The following is an 18347-nucleotide window of genomic DNA, read 5'->3' as shown; positions in this document are numbered from 1 at the left end:
CAGATCATGATGGGAGGGAAGGAAGGTTGATAGAAAGTGGGGTGAGTCAACTGTTGCTGCGGGGCGTGGCAGTCTTTGTACTGTATTCTGTTTACATGCCACACACTCACTCTCACTCTCACTCTCACTCTCAATCGAATTAACACGCTCATCACACCGATCCACTCCCTCCCTGCACCTCATACACCTTGCCTTCCCCACTCCATCCCTCCCTCGCACGCCTCAGCACTTGTCCCCAGAACCTCATGATACCCTCCCACTCCCCCCTACTCCTTGGCATATCAGCACCAACACCCGAACCCTTGACAACCTCGAGCGTGGTGAAGGCTCGACGCAGCGTCGTTTCCATCTTCTGTGCCGCGGCACCAGTCGAGCGGGTGAACCACAGCACAGGTGTTGCGGCATGCACTGGGGCGGAAGGGAACGACTCGAGCTTGCCACACACGCTCACGACCGAGCCGAGGCGCTTCCCATTGACCTCGTTTGAGACGGTCAAACTCTCACGCCCGACGGAGAGCGCGAGCTCGAGGGCCATCGTGCCGCCCTGCTGCCACCCGAAGAGGTGAATGTCCTCGAGGGCCCAACCTAGCGTCACGAGCTTGGAGAGGAGCGCGCGGAGTGGTGGCAGCGTCGGCGATGGGTCGGGGTTCGGGAGCGGGTTGAAGAGTGGATCAAAGGCGTTGAACCACGTCCACGCTGGCGGGTCCATGAGCGGGATACTGGGGTCAGTGGACATGGTGAGTGAGACAGAAAGGTGATGAGCTTGGCGTCGCTCCTCCTCATGCGACCACACTTGCGCTGAGCGATGACGATGAGAACAATCTTGTCCATGTTGCTGCTGCCACCGCGCTGTTGTCAAGCCCTCGCCAAGCTCAACTGTGGCGACGCCACACCCACACACATGGTCTCGATACACATCACTCACGCAAGTGGAGCCTGGAGACTCAACACGGCTGTGGCGGGGAGGTTGAGCTGGCGCCCGAGACCAGCAAACGCGGCCTTGGTATCTCCCATCCCGTGAAACATGATGAGGAGGTTGGCGTCGCTTCCATCCCGGCTCGGGGTGTACTCGAACTGCAATGGGGCGAGGTCGGACGCTTTGGGAGCTGGCCGGGGACCTGCCGTCGTCACCGTCGCGGGCTTGAGGTTGAGAGTCGTTTCGGACATGGTGTTCGCGCCAGTTGTATCTCGTTTATAGCTTTGAGAGCTTTTGGTGAATTCGTGAAGCTGAAGCCACAAGCAGAGTTGGAGTTGGGGGGTTGCAGTTCAACTCGGTGAATGTTGTTCCTCCTTCCCTCAGGCACGGGCCCCGCATTCACCTCAAACCGCCGCCAAAGAATTTGTCAACACCCACTCACTCGTCCACCATGCTCTTCTGCCCTTACTGCAGCAACAACTTGACGATCGGTGACGGCGATGATGGACCGGACAAGTGCTGGTAAGCCCCCTCCTTGGTCCGGAGCTGACACCAGGATCTGCCCGACGTGTCCCTACAAGTGGGTGATTACGCAGCAGATTAGCATGCGCACCCATCTGCAGCGCAAGGAGGTCGACGACGTTATGGGCGGTGCCGAAGCATGGGCTAGGGTCGACCAGGCTGATGGTGAGTGCTTGTCATGGGCAGGAGCGACGCCAGCATCGAGTTGCTTGGGTTCACGATGGTGGTCCAACCGGAGATGGTCCCTCCCCCATTCCCCCTCCCCCATCCCCCTCCTCGCCCGATTCACGCTCACACCTAGCCGACTGCCCAAAGTGCCAGGAGTGCCACCGCGCCTACTTCCGCCAGTTGCAGATCCGCTCCGCCGACGAGCCGATGACCACCTTTTAGTGAGCTCCCCTTCGTGACGTAGAGCTAACAGGCAGCAAGTGCATCGACTGCGGACACCAGTGGCGCGAGAACTAGAGCGCAACCTGGCGGCGCGAGGTCGAGGTTGGCGATGCGACCCCACAGACGACTTGGCCATTGCGGCATAGATATAGACACATGTTGTATGAAGGTACATGATACAGGCTGTACAGTTCGTCTCCCCCTTCCTTGGCGTACTAGTCCAGCGCGCCCTCCAGGACGCCCATAATCCGGCGCACGCGCACTCTACGTGCGTCTGCCTTCCCCCCGAGTCCGGGTACACCGAGTTCGACGAGTCGGGCGGTCTGTCGCGCCTCCAACCCGTCGAGGGAGGGCAGCACGTGACGCACGAAGAGGTCGTGCAGTAGTGCCTTGAGTTCGCGTTCCCATTGCTGCAGTCAGCTCATCCGAAGCCTCCTCAGTTGAACCGGCCATCTCACTCACAGCAACCTTCTCGGGTGGGACGGGCTTGCGCGTAATCTTGGCAATTTGGCGGTCTGGCGCCTGCTTGGCCGTCTGGTCGGCCTTGATCTTCTCCATGCGCGCCCAGAGGCGGCGTTCGACAGTGTCCTGGTCCTTCTTCATCTGGTGTTATTTTTTCGATCCCATATTCTCCCCTGGCAGCCCTCATCACATACTCGCCACCCACCCAGTCCACCCTCGACTCACCTTACGCAGCTCCTTGACAAACTCGTCGTCTCTCAGCAGCTCCGTCAGGGCCGGGAGACAGCGCGTGAAGCTCCATTCGTCGCGATCACCCTCATCCATCTCATCCGCCTTTCGCTTGCCCTTGTCCTTGCTCTTGACCGCCTCCTCGGACACGCGCTCAGACGGGCGGGACTGGACGACGGGACCAAATGGGTCGAGGATGTTATGCGATGGGCCGGCGAACCCCGAGCGCCGCACGCTCTGGGCGGTGGATGAGCCAGATGTGGACGCCGACGTGGGCGCGGATGACGCGGCGCCTGCCGACTGCGGGAGGGATGGGCCGAGCTGGGCAAGTAGCGCGCTCAACTGCGAGTTACGCATGGGTTGCGGAGCCTGTGCAGGCTGGCTTCGGCTCGGAACGGAGGAAGCCGCAGCCGACGACGGGCCCGCCTTTGCGTCCTCGTCTTCGTCTCCACCTCCATCCTGCGCAGACCGCAAGAGTGCAAGCAGTGAGCTGACGCTCTGGCCGCGGTCCTATCATCAACCGAGTTCGGAATAAGTAGGCGACTCACCTGGAAGGTCATGATAGGTATGACGAAATGAAAGGAGGTAAATTGGACGTCACCTGCCCACTACCAAAGTAATTTCGGTTACCCAAGCCACCGAGCTGTCAGCTACCAAACTCATCAAACCACCCATCTCATCATAATGGCGGAGGCCCCGGCGGCCCCGAAGAGCAGCATCAAGGCCACACACCACCTCGCTTCTGGGGCACTTAGTGGGCTTACGTCTGCTGTTTGTCTCCAACCACTGGATCTGCTCAAGACCCGTTTGCAGCAGGGATACAATGTCGGCCGGAAACGGTGAGCTGTGTTATTGTGTGGCTGACCATAGACACCGACTTGGTCCTGTTGTGAGGCAGGTCATTCGGGATGATGGTGTGACTGGTCTTTGGAGGGGAACGGTGCCGACGGTTGCGCGGTGAGTGGGCGGGGTTCCATGGGTCGTCGAGGCCTGGCCGGGGTGGGCGGAGGAGAGAGGGATCCGTTGGGGTGCGCGCCGAGATGGGCTGCCGGAGGAGAAGGGTTGGCAACTGATCTGGCGTCAACCCGCTGACAGCAGTAACGTACCCGGCGTCGCGCTCTACTTCTACATGCTCAGTGCGATCCGGCACGAGCTCACCCTCGTCCCCTTTTTTGCCCGCACAACCGCCAGTAACGAAGGCAAGCGCTCGGCGCTGGCCCAGCTCTCGTCCTCTGGCAACCTGGTTGCGGGCGCCGTGGCGCGGACAAGCGTCGGCTTTGTGTTAAACCCAATCACGGTCATCAAGGCGCGCTTCGAGGTAGGTGTCGCCGTCTGGTCAGGAAGGCGTTGTGGACACGCCATTCCATTCTTACTATAGCTGCCGCTGACCCCAGTCCAACGCATACTCGCAATACCGCTCGCTTATCGGCGGGTTCCGGCACCTCCTAGCCGCCGACGGGGTCCGCGGCCTCTTCCAGGGCTTCACGGCTACGGCGGTGCGCGATGCCCCCTATGCTGGCCTCTATGTGGTGTTCTACGAGAAGGGCAAGGAACTTGCGAGCAAAGCGCTGAGCATGCGTCCGGAGATGAGTGTACCGAATGCGGCACTGCACTCTGGATCAGGTGAGTGGGGGGTCAAGCGGAGACGACTGGGAGTGGACTTGGAGATAGTGAAGAGATCTAACACCAGCCGTCTCGGCCTCGGTGCTCGCGACAATACTCACGTCGCCTGCGGACTGCGTCAAGACGCGCATGCAGGTTGCGCCGGCCGAGAACCCCACGATCATGCGCGCCATACGGCACATCTATACCGTGAGTTCTCATCCCGCCAATCTGACAACAGGACCTCGGGTTGGTGGGCTTCTTCGCGGGTTCGTCACTGCGCATCTCGCGCAAGGCGGCGAGCTCGGCCATCGCTTGGACCGTCTACGAAGGCTTGCTGCTCATGTTCCGCGCGCGCGACAAGACCATCACGACCACTGCTGTACAATAGACCGGGGTAATGCAACACTGATCACGCATGGTACATTTGATTGAAAGCAGTACAAGTTAAAACATTCTACGTCTACTGGCCACCGTCGCGCGGCGCATTGATCGCCTTGAAGCCCATGCGGCGCGCGTACTCGCGCTCCTCGGCTTCGGTGAGGCGGTCCGCGCCGCTCCAGTTGGCGGACGATGTGCGCGCACGGAACTTGCCGACGCGCGCGTTAAACAGCTCCTCCATGTTCAATGGGCGGATGGGCCCGAACAGCTCGTCCGGGTTGACGCTCGCCTGCATCTCGAGCGCCTCCTTGAGCTCGGGGCTGTCGGCCCACTTGGGCCGCTTAAAGTCGGTCTCGCGGTCGCTGTCGTCCGAGTCCGAGTATTCCGAGTTGATGTCAGGCAGCACAATGTTCTCCGATTCTGCGTCCAGAGCCTTCTGGTCGAGCTGCGCCTGGAGTGTCGCGCGCTGCTGCTGGAGTGCCGTAGCAGCGTGCGTACGCACTGGCGCTGGGTTGGACGGTCCGGCAGCGGAGTGGCCCATGCCAGAGGTGCGCGAAGGTGGGCCCAGAGTCGGGCGATTCACGGCCTTGATCGACGAGGTCGAGCAACTTTCCTCTTGCTCAACGCGGAAGACACTTGGGCCAGCCTTGGCGTTGGTCGTTTTGGAAGGGTTCAGAGGCTGCGTCACTTTGCTCGGGGTTGGCACAAGGCGCTTCATGGTGGCTGGTGTCTTGGTACCGGCAGCCTTGCTGAGTGAGCTGGCTGTCGCCTTTGTGAGATTGCTCGTGCTCTGGCTGCGGCTGAGCCTATTGGCCGCAGCAGCAGCCCTACGCTTGACAAGAGCAGCGGCCTCCTCCTCGGCTGCCTTCTCGGCCGCTTTCTGCTCCTCGGCCTCGCGCTGCTTCTTCTGTTGCTCGGCCTTCTCCATCTTCAGGCGACGTATCTTGTCGCTGTGTGCGAGCTTGCGACGACGTTCCTCCTCGTCGGCGCGCCGCTTGGCCCGCTCCTCCTCCTCCTTAACCCGGTCCTCCTCTTCACGGCGCTTCTTGTCCTCGGCTTTCTTACGCTCAAGCTGCTCGCGCATCTTTGCGCGGCGCTCCCTCTCCTCGCGATCCTTCTTCGCGGCGACCTCAGCAGCCTGCACACTCTTGACGCGGTTGGGGGTAGCCTTGACACCGAGAACCTTGCCGGCGATGCGCTCAGCCTGCGTGAGGGTGCTGACACTTGACGACACGGACGAGTTGAGAGCGTTGCGAGACGACGCTCCCTTACGGGCCTTGGCGTATGCCTCGTCGTCCTCGTCATCCGCCTCGTCATCCAGTTCGCGGGACGGAGTGACGCCGCGCGTCTGAGCGAGGGTCGTGGCACGACTCGGCGCACGGCTGTTGGTCCGCGTGGGCTTGGAGGCGTTGGGCTTGGGAGGAGGTGAGACGACAATAGTGGGAGTCATCCCGCGCGGCCGGGCGGCGGGAGTAGGCGAGTTGATGGCCCGCGCGATCCGCGACTGTTGAGGCCGAGGTGGTGTCCGGGCAGGCGTGGTCGTGGGGATCTGGATGCCAGCAGCAGCGAGGGCAGACAGTGCGGTCTCCTGCATAGGCTCGTCGTCGTCGTCATCGTCCAAGTACGAGTTGTCGCCAGGGAGCGAAGGGAGAGTGACTGAGTCGTTGACCTCGTACTCATCTGCCGACTCGTCGTCGATGACGATTGCGCGGTCACCAAAGTCTTCCACCTCGAACGCGTCTTCCATCCCGACAGCCATGGCAGCCTCGATCTCCTGGGCAACCCGAGCCTCCTCGGCCTTCTGGTCCTGCTCATGTAACTCCTGCAAGACGCGCGACAGTTCGCGCTCGGCCACCTCCTGTGCCTCGCGGTCACGGGCGTTACCAGTGTCAGCGGAGCGGCCGAGGAAGCCGCCCAGGTTACGGAGAAATCCGCCGTTTGTAGATGCCTGTTCAACAGAAGAGGAGGCGGCGGCCTTCTCCAGCTGCCGGGCAGCCGCGGCGGCGGCGGTGCGCTCCTTCATCTCCTGAAGCTTCGACATGCGGGCCTGGGGAACAGACGTCGCAGCGAGACGAGTGGCAGCATTGGCGGGGGTGCTGACCTCGGCCTGAGGCAGCGACTTTGCCGAGGCTGGAGGGCGCGAATAGGTGAATTGCTTCGGCGACATGGGAAGCCCAGAGGCAGCGTCGGTGGCAGTGGTCGAGTCGAATCGCGCAACCTTGTCGGGTCTCTTGTCAGAGGTCGCAATCTCGTCCTCGTCCGCGTCGGACTTGCGCTTGCTCTGGCTCGAGGCCATCTGGCTCTTGCGCAGAGGGTCAAGCTGGGTGCTTAACCGGTGGCCGACGGGAACAGTGCTGGTGCCGAGCGCCTGGCTAAGCCATGACGAGCGGACCTGGCGCGTCGGAACGGAAGGCCGGGGTGGGCTGGTTTCCTTTGCGGGGGAATCCCTCTTGACGGGAGAGACCACCTTGACGGGTGAAGGTGACTTGGTGAGCTCGGGAGAGGGCGACTTGGGTGGAGTGGCTTCCTTGGCAGGGGAGACGTGAACAACATGCTGGGTAACAGGGGTAGGTTCGTCCACCTCCATGGCTTCGGCTCCTTCGTCCGCGACAGCCTCGGTGGATGGCTCCAGGTTGATGGTCTCGAACGAGTCTTCCACCACAATAGACTCGGCCAACGCTTCCTCCTCGGCCGCAGCCATGGCAGCAGCAAGAGTTGGAGGCTCCTCGACGACGGGGATTGGCTCTGACTCAGCCTCGACTTCAGGTGCAGGTTCTGGCTGGGCAGCGGCCTCGGGCTCTGCGACTGGCTCAGGTTCAGGCTCAGGCTCGGCAACCTTGGCCTCCTTCTTCGCCTTGCCCTTTCTCGTCTTGGTGGACTTGGTCGCGGTGGATGCCGGCGTTGCCTTGGCGGAAGCACTCCGTGTGCTCTTCGAAGGGGCGTCTTCAGGTTGAGCGTTCTCCTTATCGACGTCGGCATTCTTCTTGGGCCGTCCGCGCTTCTTGGGTGCCGGCTTGGGAGCTTCTTCCTTCATGGGCGTAAGGACAAGCGATATGCCTTTGAGTGGGGGGCGGGAAGGGCGGGAAGGTGACTGGGCTACGGAGTTGGCATCTTGCAGCCTCAGAGGGGAGAAGGGGATACGTCCCTGCTGTTAGCATCGCACAGCACCACGACTCACGGCAGGCGTCTTGGTGAGCGGGCTGTGGGCGAGGTTGAACTGCCGAATCTGCTCGGCGCGGGCCTTGTTGGCTGTTGCCGTCGCGCGTGTCTTCTTGGCAGTGGCGGTGCGTGAGGGTGTCTTCATGAGCTCGGCGATAGGCGCACTGTTGTCAGTTGCGATGCGATGGAAAGAGAAGGGACTCACCGTCTGCCCTGGGCCTCGATGTTATCGAGGTAATCATCGAGCCAGTCATAACAGTCGCCGTTGATGCTGGTCTCGAACTGGGTGAGGCTGGTGCTTCCTCCCTCGCGCAGGCGCCCAGTGAGATCAAGCATGAATGCGTCCAAGGTCGGCCATGACGATGGCGATGACGAGGACGAGGACGCCATGATGGAAAGCTATGATGCGGTATGCGGCCGAGGGTGATACCGATAGGTATGCACAATGCTATGTTTCTCAAGATGATGTTGATGGACAATGAGAATGTGTTGTGTGAGTGGGACAATATCAGCGATTGGGAGGATGCGGTCATGTTTGGGTCAGTCAGTCTTGACTGACAGGGAAAAAGCAGCCGCGCTTCAGAAGCCATATGAGCGGAACCAAATTTACCACGTGCCTTGTAAACAACAAGTGACGTTCGATGTTTTGGTGCGAGCTCCAATGACTCACGCACTCTCACACTCGATCTCACTCATATCATCATATTATCACTCTCCTCCACGTAAACAGAGCAACACACACATCCTTTAAATGTCGTTTCTCGGTGAACGAGTGAGTTGGGGGCGCGGGGGCAATTCGTGGGGGCGTGGCTGATTTCTTTCCAGACCCGAAAGGTATAGTCGGCCGTACCCGACGACACTAACATTCCAGGTCACCACCTATGGCAAGAAGCAGACGGTGCGTCCAAACATGTCTTTGGAGGCAGAACTGACCCACAGAGAATCATCAGCGTCCATGCCGACCTGTCACCCTCACGCTTATCTCCGCCTGCCTCAGCTTCCAACATGGCGACGCCGCTTCGGCCGCCTAGGATGAAGAAGTTGTCGCCGGACCAGCCAGCCAGGGAGCCTCTGACTCCTTTCAAGCCAACGAGAGTGAACGTCCTCAAGACACCATGTACTGTTCTCAAGGCCTCTGAGGTTGTGTCGCTCAAGACGCCCCGCCGGCTGGCCGACGATCCAACCCTGCGCCAACACGTCGCTAAGAGCGCAGTCCGCCGACGCTCTGCCGGATCACCCCGACATGCTAGCCCACCTACACCCCATCGTTCAGTGCGCAAGGCGCGGGGACCACTCACTCCACCACGGCCAGTGCGTGGCGTAGCCAACTTCGAGATTGAGATCGTCGCGAGTAGGCTACGCAACGTCTCCCTTGACGAGCTGTCCAGCCGCGAGACCGCGCTGCGCAGTCTCCTCAAGTGCGCCACCACCAAGAAGATCATACCCTTCTCCGAAGCCTGTACTAATCCGGATTTCGCCAAGCTGCTGCCGAGCGGCATGTCGCCGGTGGTGACCAAGGTCGGGGAAGCTTCGTACTCTGAAGTCTTCTCTGTCGGGGAGGGCGACAGCGCGGTGGTTGTCAAGGTGGTGCCGCTGTTAGGCAAAACGGACTCTGGATCGAAGGGAAAGGCAACAAGCGACCTTCCAGATTGCTCTGCGATTTCCGACGTCGTGCGCGAGATCGAGATCACGCGGCGGATGTCACAGACGCCGGGAGGCGGGTTTGTCGAGTTCCTGGGGTGGGTACTACCTGTAATCTCTACTGCCGTTGTCTTTCCCAGCTGACAATCAGGGCGTTCGTCGTGGAGGGTGCGTATCCCGTTCAATTTTTGGACGCGTGGGATAGCTACAGAGAGGAGCAAGGGACTGAGAGTGTCCGACCTGGTGAGCTAGCAGTGTTCACCTTAACTGACTCGAGACTCATTCTCATCCTTACAGCGATACGCACTCATCGTTCTCGCCGACGGTGGAGATGACCTCGAGAGTTACAGATTCGAGAACACGCGCGGCTGGGTGCAAGCAGCGGCGGTCTTCTGGCAGGTGGCAGACGCCCTCGCGCGAGCGGAGACGTGGACGGACTTTGAGGTGAGCTGACTTGTATTCTGGGGTGGCTGACATCAGCACCGTGACCTCCACGAGGGGCAGATTCTGATAAACGATGTCGACGCGGACCCACCAGCGCCCATCGAGGATTATCTGGACACGCGATCCACAGGCGTTCGTGTCACAGTCATCGACTTTGGCCTGTCTCGTCTCGATATGCCAGATCAAGGCGCGGTTTATTCTGCCCTTCCAGAAGAGGTTTACGAGGGTGTGGGGGACCAGTGGGACGTGTATCGTGAACAGCGCGATGTTGTCGAGGGCGCCGGTGCATGGGAAACCTTCCTTCCCTCAACGAACGTGCTATGGCTGCACTACATCGTCGGCCACCTCCTCCATTCCACACCCACGCTACGCAAACCGTATGCCCGACGAGGACGACGTACAGCACCCAAGACACCCGCACAAGTTAGGACCGAATTAGTGCGGAGTCGGGCGGAGGACGCTTGGGCCATGCTGCAGGACGTCGACGAGGCGCTGAGCAAGCCTTCGCGTGGGAGAAAGGCGACCGACTTCTCGTCGGCGCAGAAGGTCATGGCGTGGGGTAGGGAACAGGGCTGGGTTTTGTAATAGATAGTTTTGTGCATAGTTTACGACACGGCTAAGCTACCCTTATGCTGGGCCATCGTTCCAACTTGGCGTTCGCTGTGACAAGATCTGTGACAAGATCTGCGGCAGTATCACCGCCCCTCTCGCTTGGCGACTTAGTGCTTGCGCTTGTTCTTCTTCTCCTTGTCAAGCTCCTTGGCAAAGTTCTCGACGGGGATGTGACCAATCCATCCGACGCTGTGGTCAACTCTGTCCATTCTCATCACCTCGACGCGCTCCATTTCCTCTCAGCTCGACCAGCACGTTGTACCAAGCTCTTAGAGCCAGCGAAACACCCGCTGATCACTTCACACCTCCTCATCACCTCATCATTGGAGAAACACTCACTTTCCAAACCCGCCAACGTAGTAGATCGTATCAACGTCCCTAGACATGAGCATCTCAAGTTATGGTAACCCACAATCGAGACCATCGTGACGTGTGCGCGCCACGCGAATCCTTCGGAATCCACCACGCAGCGTCGGGGTGGTACGAAACGAAACACTCGCGCAACCGCTCATGCTCGTTCTCATCTACGTCATCGAGCACAGTGAGGTTCTGTCATCAGCCAACCCCTAAATTAGAAAATTAGACCTACACCAATGAACGAGACCCGGGGGAGGGCGTACTCGTTATGCCTTGCCGGCTGGAGTGGCGTAGCGAGGGCGTAAGATGCTTTCCCGCCAGTAGCCTTGAGGTTACGCTGCATGAGTGAGATCGGCATCGAGATGAATGTCAGCGCCCCGTCGGGGTGGCATGGAGCGTCTGGCTTTAGCGAGTGGAAGGAAGGGGGATCTTACGGGTGTCCATAAGTGCAAAGGGGTGGCCGGCGTTGGAGCCAGAGGGGAAGATGGACGCCATGGTTCCGATGGTTACGTGGGTGGCTAGGCGGGCTGCGTTGGCGGCTGATGTTAGATGGGTCAGATATGGGATAAGGACTTACTAGCCTCAGCCTCGGTCTCGCGATGAGGAGGCTGCATCGACATCTGGAAAGGCTTGGCCGCGACGACGGCGGCGAGGACGAGCGCAGAGATGTACATGGTGTGTTGGGAGGGAGAGGCTTCTAGGAAAGACGAGTGGGGATGGTTACTGATAAATATACAAGCTCAGTATCTACGTGGTCGGTCAGCGGGCCTTGATAGTTCGGATCAAGATGAGATGCAGAGCGCGCTGCGTGGGACAGAGTGGGACAGTGTCGGCCGATGAGGTAGATTATCTGATAATGAGTGGGTGGCGAGTGCCAAGCCCGACGTCACCTTGATCCGGACCCGAACCCCTCACTTACCAGGGCTCGGTGACGGCCGATTGTCACTAACGGGGCAAGCACGAAAAGGCTGGCTGGCTGCTTTGCAGGTGGTGGGAATCGAACCACCGACTAGAATTCAACGGGATCAAATGCCACGTGTTGGGCGAGACATCGTTGCTGCCTGTCTCACTCTCACCCTCACACTCTCACGCATTCTTCCCTTCCCTCTCAACATCAAAACATCTAATATAAACATTCCCATCCCCATACTCTATCTTCCTTTTACCCATCCACTCTTCTGATCTCTCTGGACCTTGTCTCTCTCACATACTCGTTGTTGAGCCACGTAGACTTTTGTTCTTGTACACTGCTTACACTCAGTCGGTATAACCGGTCATATTCGCTCTAGTCGGGCCGACCTCGGTCAGCCAGTAGGCAGCCACATCACCGCCACGCTCTGATCGGCTGAACCTTGGATTCCTATCTCTATCAATCAACCACCTCCACTCTACCAATCCACCACCAAATCACAACATTACTTCCATCCACCCTCACCCTCCACTTCCTCTGGCCATGTCGCGCGCTCGCGTCCTCAGTGGAAGGGCATCTGTCGAGACTGAGCAGGGTGAGAATTCTCAACAATGTGCATGGATGTGGCACTGACGCACTCGCTTCTCTTCTCTCTCTCTCTCTCTCCACATCTCCAACCTACTGTTATTCCATTCCATTGGTTCATTCATTGGTTACTTGTGGCACGGACCTGCCACCCCGCTCACCCCGCTCACGCTTTGACCTCTTTTGTTGAACAACATGAACAACAGCCATGACCGAGGCATGGCATAGGTTCATCGACACCCTGCGCGGCATGGAGCGCCAAGATGGCGGTGCCGACTCGGACCGTCGCGGCGCGCTCGCCCAGAAGGAGAGACTTGACGTGGCGATTGATCAGATCACTGCGCTGATCGACCTGCGTCGCAACGCCGCTAATGGGGGCGAGACGCCGCGCGCTTCGCCCCCAGTTGAGGGCCTCCTCACTCCTCCCTCAGGCGTGAAGCGTAAGCGACGGCCGAGCGTCATGTCGGCGTCACCAGCGCCGCCGACGCAATCCGAGCTATCCTCGCTCCCCTCGCCACAGGTACGTGCAGGCACGCCTGCGCGTGAGCAGAAACGCGCGCGCGCCGAGAGTGAACAGATGCCGTTGCGCCCCGGACGCAAGATTGTCGTCAAGCAGAAGTCTGGCGCGCACGGCGGCAAGGTCAAAGACGAGGAGGACGAGTGGATCCTGGGTATTGTGCGCAAGATGGTCGGCGATAAGCGCTACGAAGTCCAGGACGCCGACGATACCTCTCTCCGCTGGTCTGCACGCCTGCGCGACATTCTCCTCCTTCCCGATCCCGATGCGCCAGTATCTAGTCCCTCGCACCCGTCCAACCTCGAGGACTTTCCGCGCGGTACCCAGGTCCTCGCACTGTATCCTGAGACGACGAGTTTCTACCGCGCAACTGTCGTGTCCCCCCCAATTCCCGGTACGGGGATGGGGCGGACCGCGCGCGGAGCCAGGCCCGATTCAAGCGCAAAGTCTGGCCAGTACCGCCTCGCGTTTGTTGATGACGGCGATAGCGTGCTCGACGTGGACAAGGGTTACGTCATCATGGTAAGTGGCGCTTCAGATGGGCGCTAACCTCAGCACCCCGGTGACCGGTAGAGCACAATGGGAGTTCTAATGCGCCGCGCGACTCGACAACTAGGGAGACGCAGCGGCTGGGGTTGACAAGTACCAGGGACTGCTTGTACGATGGATTGTATGGATGCGTTTGTTATAACTGTGTGGTGCAAGAACGTGGGTGGGGTGGCGTGCCGCCATCCTGAGCGACGAGCGAGATGAGCCAGAGATAGACAGAGGCCGAGATGGACCAGATGTTGTCCTGGCTGGTGTGACTCGCGTGGAGCCACGGAACACTGTTAAAGAGGGTGAGTCCGCCTACGCGCAGTCGCAAAGACTGGTCATGCACCCTCACTGCTCTAATCGTGCCCTCATTTCTGGAATTCTTCACTTCCAGGTTCTGCGCAACCCAACTCGTCTGTGGTGTTTTCAGACTCCCACGTCAACGATAGAAAACGAACAATTATAATGCATGATCCTAACAAATTAACCCCTAACTCTGCGAGGCACCCGCTTCGGCTCCCAACTCATATCCCACTGCTCCTCAAGCTCTCTCCTCACACGCTGGCGCTCAGAGTTCTCAGCAGCCCTCTTCACGGCAGCGTGCAACTTCTTACGGGCGTACTCCAGCTCCTCCCTCTCCCGTCGGGCCCTCAGCGCTGCCTTGAGTGCCTCCCATTTGAGGCTCGCAGCCAGTCTTTTTTCGTCGAAAGCCTTCTGTTCGCGGGCGCGTATGACCCGGGGTGGGTCGGGGCTGTTTTCGCGGCTCCAGAGTTCGGGTTCGATCCCCTTGCTGCGGAGTAGGAGGATCTTACCAGAACTGATGTCGCCGCGGTAGTTCATGCTGTGGGCCGGAGGGAGGTGGCCGTACTCGTCCCACAGGAGGACGTCGACGTTGATTGGTGCCGGGAAGAGGGGGGACAGTTGGCTTGAGGTGAGGCGAGAGAGCCCCAGGGCAGTGATGATGCCCGTGGGGATGAGGTACCATAAAACCGGTGGGAATGTGCACAGGGAGGCGAAGACGAGGACCAGGACCGATGCGAGGAAATACCCCAGGTTCAAGGTATCCAGAGTTCCGAGGAGGAGGAGGTTTGGGCTGGTGTTAGATATACTTAGAGGGAGACTTACAGTGGGCGGTAGAGATCCATCGGCCGAATGGTGCGTGCGATCCCGTCATGATGTTTCGCCAGAATACAGAGGGAGATGGATAGAGCCCAGCAGAGGGCGGCGTGAGCTTCGTATCCTATGTAAAACGACATGGCTTGGGAGTTGGTTGATGTAAGAGAGTGGGGAGGTGAGGGGAAAGAGACCCATTAAGTATGCGTTTGTTTGGTAGAGCAACGAGATCATGTGGACATGACATATACCGAGTCGGTTTGAATGTCTCAGAGACGCGAACGTACTGTATTGACAAGTTGGCTTGGCTCAAGGTAATTTTTATCAGCTGAGACCATCAGCCGACATGCGCTAGTTGCTGAATTACTTGCGTCTTCTGACGGGATTTCCACAAAATAAGCAACATATCTTAGTTCTCCCTCGATTTGGAATACAGTACCTGCACCGGATTCCTATCCCGAGATACGAGACTATAATGTCTCTGAACGACTCGCCAGTCTTTGCGCCGTCGCTTGTGTTCGGCGACACCAAATGTGGCACCTTGTCCGCAATGTCCACAGCGCCTCTCGCGGCGGGCAAGTGCAGCTTCCTCAACCAAATCTCAGCTTACACCGGCTGTTTGGAGCAGGATCAGACCGTCCAGTGTCGTATGGGTGGCAGATGACTGACATGTTTAGCTTCTGACTCATCCGAATCGTGGTTGCCCCCGTCATGTCGATCTTCTCCACGTCGCCGTCTCCTCTCTCAACCCGTTCCGCCCAAACCTCTTGGCTGTGGCGTGCGTCGCGCTCGTGTTCATCTTTTGCGCGTTCGACATCGAGAGAGCTCTAGTCTATACCGCCCGACTGGCCCCCCAATCAAGACGCAAGGTATATGCATACAGCACTAAGCAGGACCAAAGTCGGCCTCCAGCGCCTTCCCCAGCGCCTCAGCCATGGCAGGGTCGAGGGTAATATCCCCGCCCTCCTCCGTCTCCCCCGTCTCCCCCTGTTCTCCGCTCTCCTCCTCCGCAACTCCCTCCACCTCTCCCTCTTCCTCATCCTCATCCTCATCCTCATCCTCATCCTCTGAATCCCCATAATCACCAAGTCCAGCAAGAGCACTAGTCTCGACCTTTGCCATCTTTGTCGGCCGCTCCTCTTCCTCCTCCTCTTCCTCGACTCGGGGCGGCTGCAAGCTCGGCATAACCCCAACTGCGCGGCTCCGCACCGCACGCTCCCACTCATCGCGCGCCCACACCTGGATAACGGGAAACTCGACGAACGCCGTACCGTGCAGTGCGACGTCTAGTCCCTTTCCACCGGGTAGAGGGGGGAAGTATGCTCCGCGTCCAGGCGGACGGATCTCGGCGGCCCGCCGCCGGGGAATGTGGTAGGGCATAACGAAGACGACGTCGGAGAACGACTCGGGAAGGAGTGAGTTGAGCGTCACGGCCGTCGGCAAAACGCGCACGCGCGCGTGTACGATCTTGTCGGCTGCCAGGCGGCCAGAGGGGACGAGTTGGATCGTGATCGCCAAGGTTTTGGTTCTGGTGTCAGCTCTCCTCTCACTCAAGCTCCAGAGCTCAGTCCCGCCTTCCCGGCCCAGATTCACTTGTGGTTCCAGCTACTCTGGTTCTGTCGCCGTTTCTGCATCCCATCAGGCAGTACGTCAACCTCAGCCCCAACCTGTGCGAGGGCCCACCTCAACCCATCTGTCTTGGGTTTACGCTGCCTGCCCACTTGAGCGGCACCCCTTCCTCTTCCTCTCCCCCTCCCTGTCCCTCTTTCAGCGCCTCGCACTTCGTCGGTGCTCACGCCCTCCCCGAACACCGCGACCTGGCGTCGGGTGGACTCGAGCCACGCATAGTCGCCGTCCCACGTGCCCTGTGTGAACTTTGCCAGTGGGACAAAGGCGGCTGGATCGCGAACACCGCTACATCCCTTCTTCTCCTTGTGTGCTTTGGAGCAAGGGAGGGAGCAGGAGCGCGCGGCACAGCGCGGGCATGTGTACTTTGCTGGAGACTTGCAGATCGAGCACTTCGGGGATGGGGCTGAGGTCGCGGCGGTAAATGCCTGCTTCTCCACAGAAGAGTTGGAAGCGGCGGACCGAGCCGTGCTGGGCTTGGGGGGGAGACTGAGGGACGTTGGCGGTGGGAGAGGCATGGTGGATGGAGCGTTGGAGGGTGGCGAGTGCGAACTTTCAAGGTGGAGGTTCCTCCACCTTGAGTAGTCACGTGATTGTGTGCCTAGGATCCAGCTGTCCGGGCAAGGTTTCCCTCGACCGCCCACAGCGCTGTTCAGTTTGGGTTCTACCCAACGCTATGGGTCATCCCTGTCACTTGAATGCTGATGAATACCTACTCTCTCGCTTGACGTTGGCGCACGGCTAGTCACTCTCACTCTGCATGCTACTCCAACACGCGGAAAGCCTTGATGCTCTCCATCGTGGTCAACGAGGCCGTGAAGCCGGCAGGGAGTCCAGGACGACAGTGGCCATGAACGTCGTCGTCGCCGAGTGTGGCAACATATTGGACTCAGCGGAGATGGGCATGTGGATGACCTGCTCCTCGATCGAGTCGATCCGTGCGTCTTGCTCGGGGGCGCGGTACTACCCGGGGAGTAGAGCTGGCCGCCAACCTCTTCTGTCAGCACTCACGACTCACAGCGCTGCCCCGACTCGCGCTCAAGCAAGACGTCCACCGCATCCCCAACTTTCATTTCCATGTCCCCGGCTGAATCGCGTTCACCCGATGTATGTCGCTTGAAGAGCAACCGAATCCCCATCTCCTCGGCTTCAAGTCCCTTGCGGGCGGCATATGCTTGCTTGAGCTCCCCGAACTTGGTTGTGGGTTTGTCTTGGTACCGTTTAGTTGCGCATGAGGGGGGACATCGGGGTCGGTTGTTGTGAGAGTTGTGGATGAGTGGGAGAAAGGAAGAACGAAGGAAGAACGAAGGAAGAAGGAAGGAAGAATGGGTGTGAGGAAGGTGAGCTGGAATGTGATGAGAGGACGCGCGGAGAACTTGAACCATACTCATGTTATCGGCCTGTCTAGTAGTCTACAATCGACTTTCTAGCATATACGCTCGCAAGTGCTCTATTGAATTGTACATGTATACAGGTATCGCGTACTCAGGCTACTGTCCCACCACTCGTCACTCGCCACTCGCCACTCGCCACTCACCACTCGGACCATCCCAACTTGTCGTCAAACATGTCATCGGCACCAGGTCGATGCAACCTCCGATTGACACCATACACGCATCTTAGAGAAGCGGTGTGCCGACCCACGTCTTGGTCGCGTCGGCAAGGACACTCCTGCCACCAACTTCTGCCATCAGCCGGGGGAAGGCAAACACTCACGCTCGACAAAGTGGTCGATGACAGCATTGTCGTCCAGATCAGGCACATCGTTGGGTGTGAACATGTCGAGAAGAGGTTGGCCGTCAAAGTACAGACGGACCGAAGCGACGTCGATCCTCCGGTACTGGGCGTAGCCGCGCTTCAGCTTGTGGAACTTTGTGGTCCGCTTGACCTTGAAGTGATTCAATGAGCCGTCCTGGCCCCGGATCATGACGTTGATGTGGGCGTTGTTGTCTGACATTTGTGCTGGTGATGAAGAGATTGATGGGACGAGTACAGGTACAGAGGTGACAAGTAAATAGAATGAGCGGGAGGAAGAATGATTATGACAGTGATAAAACGATGTTCTCATAGGTGGAGAGAAATTTGGATGCAGAGGTGTTTGCGAGTCGTTCCACAGCTGAGACATTCAACCGTCCCGCCATTCATGCCATTCACCTCAACCTCCGACATCTTGCACCTTGCGGGCAAAGCATCCTCTGTTGCGCAGGAGCATTAATATGTCGGTGTCGCGTCGTCGCCGGATTGCCGGAGCATCCTCTGCGCATCCACCGAGTAGAGACCATTTTGAACGGTTTTAGGGAATGCCACTTGCCACGTTAATCAGGCTTTACGCGCTCGACTACATGTAT

At 59.1% G+C, this 18347-nt stretch overlaps 11 protein-coding genes across 11 annotated transcripts; 4 read left to right on the top strand and 7 right to left on the bottom strand.

Moving 5' to 3' along the window:
• Window positions 1–266: 266 nt before the first annotated feature.
• Window positions 267–1167, bottom strand: CcaverHIS019_0310400 (uncharacterized protein; the record flags this gene model as incomplete). The annotated part of the gene is made up of 3 exons (XM_060599552.1): window positions 267–272; window positions 308–719; window positions 926–1167. 3 exons carry the CDS (start codon window positions 1165–1167, stop codon window positions 267–269), a joined length of 660 nt encoding a protein of 219 aa, XP_060456235.1.
• A 200-nt stretch (window positions 1168–1367) lies between these two features.
• Window positions 1368–1903, top strand: RPC11 (uncharacterized protein; the record flags this gene model as incomplete). The annotated part of the gene is made up of 4 exons (XM_060599551.1): window positions 1368–1438; window positions 1473–1603; window positions 1740–1827; window positions 1864–1903. 4 exons carry the CDS (start codon window positions 1368–1370, stop codon window positions 1901–1903), a joined length of 330 nt encoding a protein of 109 aa, XP_060456234.1.
• Window positions 1904–2043: 140 nt separating this feature from the next.
• CcaverHIS019_0310380 (uncharacterized protein) lies at window positions 2044–3078 on the bottom strand (the record flags this gene model as incomplete). Its single annotated transcript, XM_060599550.1, has 4 exons — window positions 2044–2238; window positions 2291–2431; window positions 2516–3028; window positions 3067–3078. 4 exons carry the CDS (start codon window positions 3076–3078, stop codon window positions 2044–2046), a joined length of 861 nt encoding a protein of 286 aa, XP_060456233.1.
• Window positions 3079–3202: 124 nt separating this feature from the next.
• CcaverHIS019_0310370 (uncharacterized protein) lies at window positions 3203–4511 on the top strand (the record flags this gene model as incomplete). Its single annotated transcript, XM_060599549.1, has 6 exons — window positions 3203–3357; window positions 3389–3475; window positions 3617–3836; window positions 3913–4141; window positions 4209–4330; window positions 4362–4511. 6 exons carry the CDS (start codon window positions 3203–3205, stop codon window positions 4509–4511), a joined length of 963 nt encoding a protein of 320 aa, XP_060456232.1.
• Window positions 4512–4583: 72 nt separating this feature from the next.
• CcaverHIS019_0310360 (uncharacterized protein) lies at window positions 4584–8050 on the bottom strand (the record flags this gene model as incomplete). Its single annotated transcript, XM_060599548.1, has 3 exons — window positions 4584–7646; window positions 7680–7824; window positions 7866–8050. The coding sequence occupies 3 exons, from the start codon at window positions 8048–8050 to the stop codon at window positions 4584–4586; spliced, it is 3393 nt and encodes a 1130-aa protein (XP_060456231.1).
• Window positions 8051–8411: 361 nt separating this feature from the next.
• CcaverHIS019_0310350 (uncharacterized protein) lies at window positions 8412–10330 on the top strand (the record flags this gene model as incomplete). The annotated part of the gene is made up of 7 exons (XM_060599547.1): window positions 8412–8432; window positions 8486–8494; window positions 8532–8558; window positions 8600–9399; window positions 9453–9544; window positions 9579–9745; window positions 9782–10330. The coding sequence occupies 7 exons, from the start codon at window positions 8412–8414 to the stop codon at window positions 10328–10330; spliced, it is 1665 nt and encodes a 554-aa protein (XP_060456230.1).
• Window positions 10331–10464: 134 nt separating this feature from the next.
• CcaverHIS019_0310340 (uncharacterized protein) lies at window positions 10465–11388 on the bottom strand (the record flags this gene model as incomplete). Its single annotated transcript, XM_060599546.1, has 6 exons — window positions 10465–10546; window positions 10697–10735; window positions 10770–10906; window positions 10947–11113; window positions 11149–11253; window positions 11292–11388. The coding sequence occupies 6 exons, from the start codon at window positions 11386–11388 to the stop codon at window positions 10465–10467; spliced, it is 627 nt and encodes a 208-aa protein (XP_060456229.1).
• Window positions 11389–12167: 779 nt separating this feature from the next.
• On the top strand, window positions 12168–13299 carry CcaverHIS019_0310330 (uncharacterized protein; the record flags this gene model as incomplete). The annotated part of the gene is made up of 3 exons (XM_060599545.1): window positions 12168–12219; window positions 12416–13248; window positions 13282–13299. The coding sequence occupies 3 exons, from the start codon at window positions 12168–12170 to the stop codon at window positions 13297–13299; spliced, it is 903 nt and encodes a 300-aa protein (XP_060456228.1).
• A 444-nt stretch (window positions 13300–13743) lies between these two features.
• On the bottom strand, window positions 13744–14516 carry CcaverHIS019_0310320 (uncharacterized protein; the record flags this gene model as incomplete). The annotated part of the gene is made up of 2 exons (XM_060599543.1): window positions 13744–14353; window positions 14386–14516. The coding sequence occupies 2 exons, from the start codon at window positions 14514–14516 to the stop codon at window positions 13744–13746; spliced, it is 741 nt and encodes a 246-aa protein (XP_060456227.1).
• Window positions 14517–15258: 742 nt separating this feature from the next.
• Window positions 15259–16517, bottom strand: BCD1 (uncharacterized protein; the record flags this gene model as incomplete). Its single annotated transcript, XM_060599542.1, has 3 exons — window positions 15259–15901; window positions 15967–15989; window positions 16170–16517. 3 exons carry the CDS (start codon window positions 16515–16517, stop codon window positions 15259–15261), a joined length of 1014 nt encoding a protein of 337 aa, XP_060456226.1.
• A 1101-nt stretch (window positions 16518–17618) lies between these two features.
• On the bottom strand, window positions 17619–17956 carry SUMO2 (uncharacterized protein; the record flags this gene model as incomplete). Its single annotated transcript, XM_060599541.1, has 2 exons — window positions 17619–17683; window positions 17716–17956. The coding sequence occupies 2 exons, from the start codon at window positions 17954–17956 to the stop codon at window positions 17619–17621; spliced, it is 306 nt and encodes a 101-aa protein (XP_060456225.1).
• Window positions 17957–18347: the final 391 nt, after the last annotated feature.

This window comes from Cutaneotrichosporon cavernicola, assembly GCF_030864355.1.
Source record: "Cutaneotrichosporon cavernicola HIS019 DNA, chromosome: 3".
In the NCBI taxonomy this organism is placed as follows: Eukaryota; Fungi; Basidiomycota; class Tremellomycetes; order Trichosporonales; family Trichosporonaceae; genus Cutaneotrichosporon; species Cutaneotrichosporon cavernicola.
The sequence above is the reverse complement of the archived record's forward strand: the minus strand, read 5'-3'. Positions and strand labels throughout refer to the sequence as shown.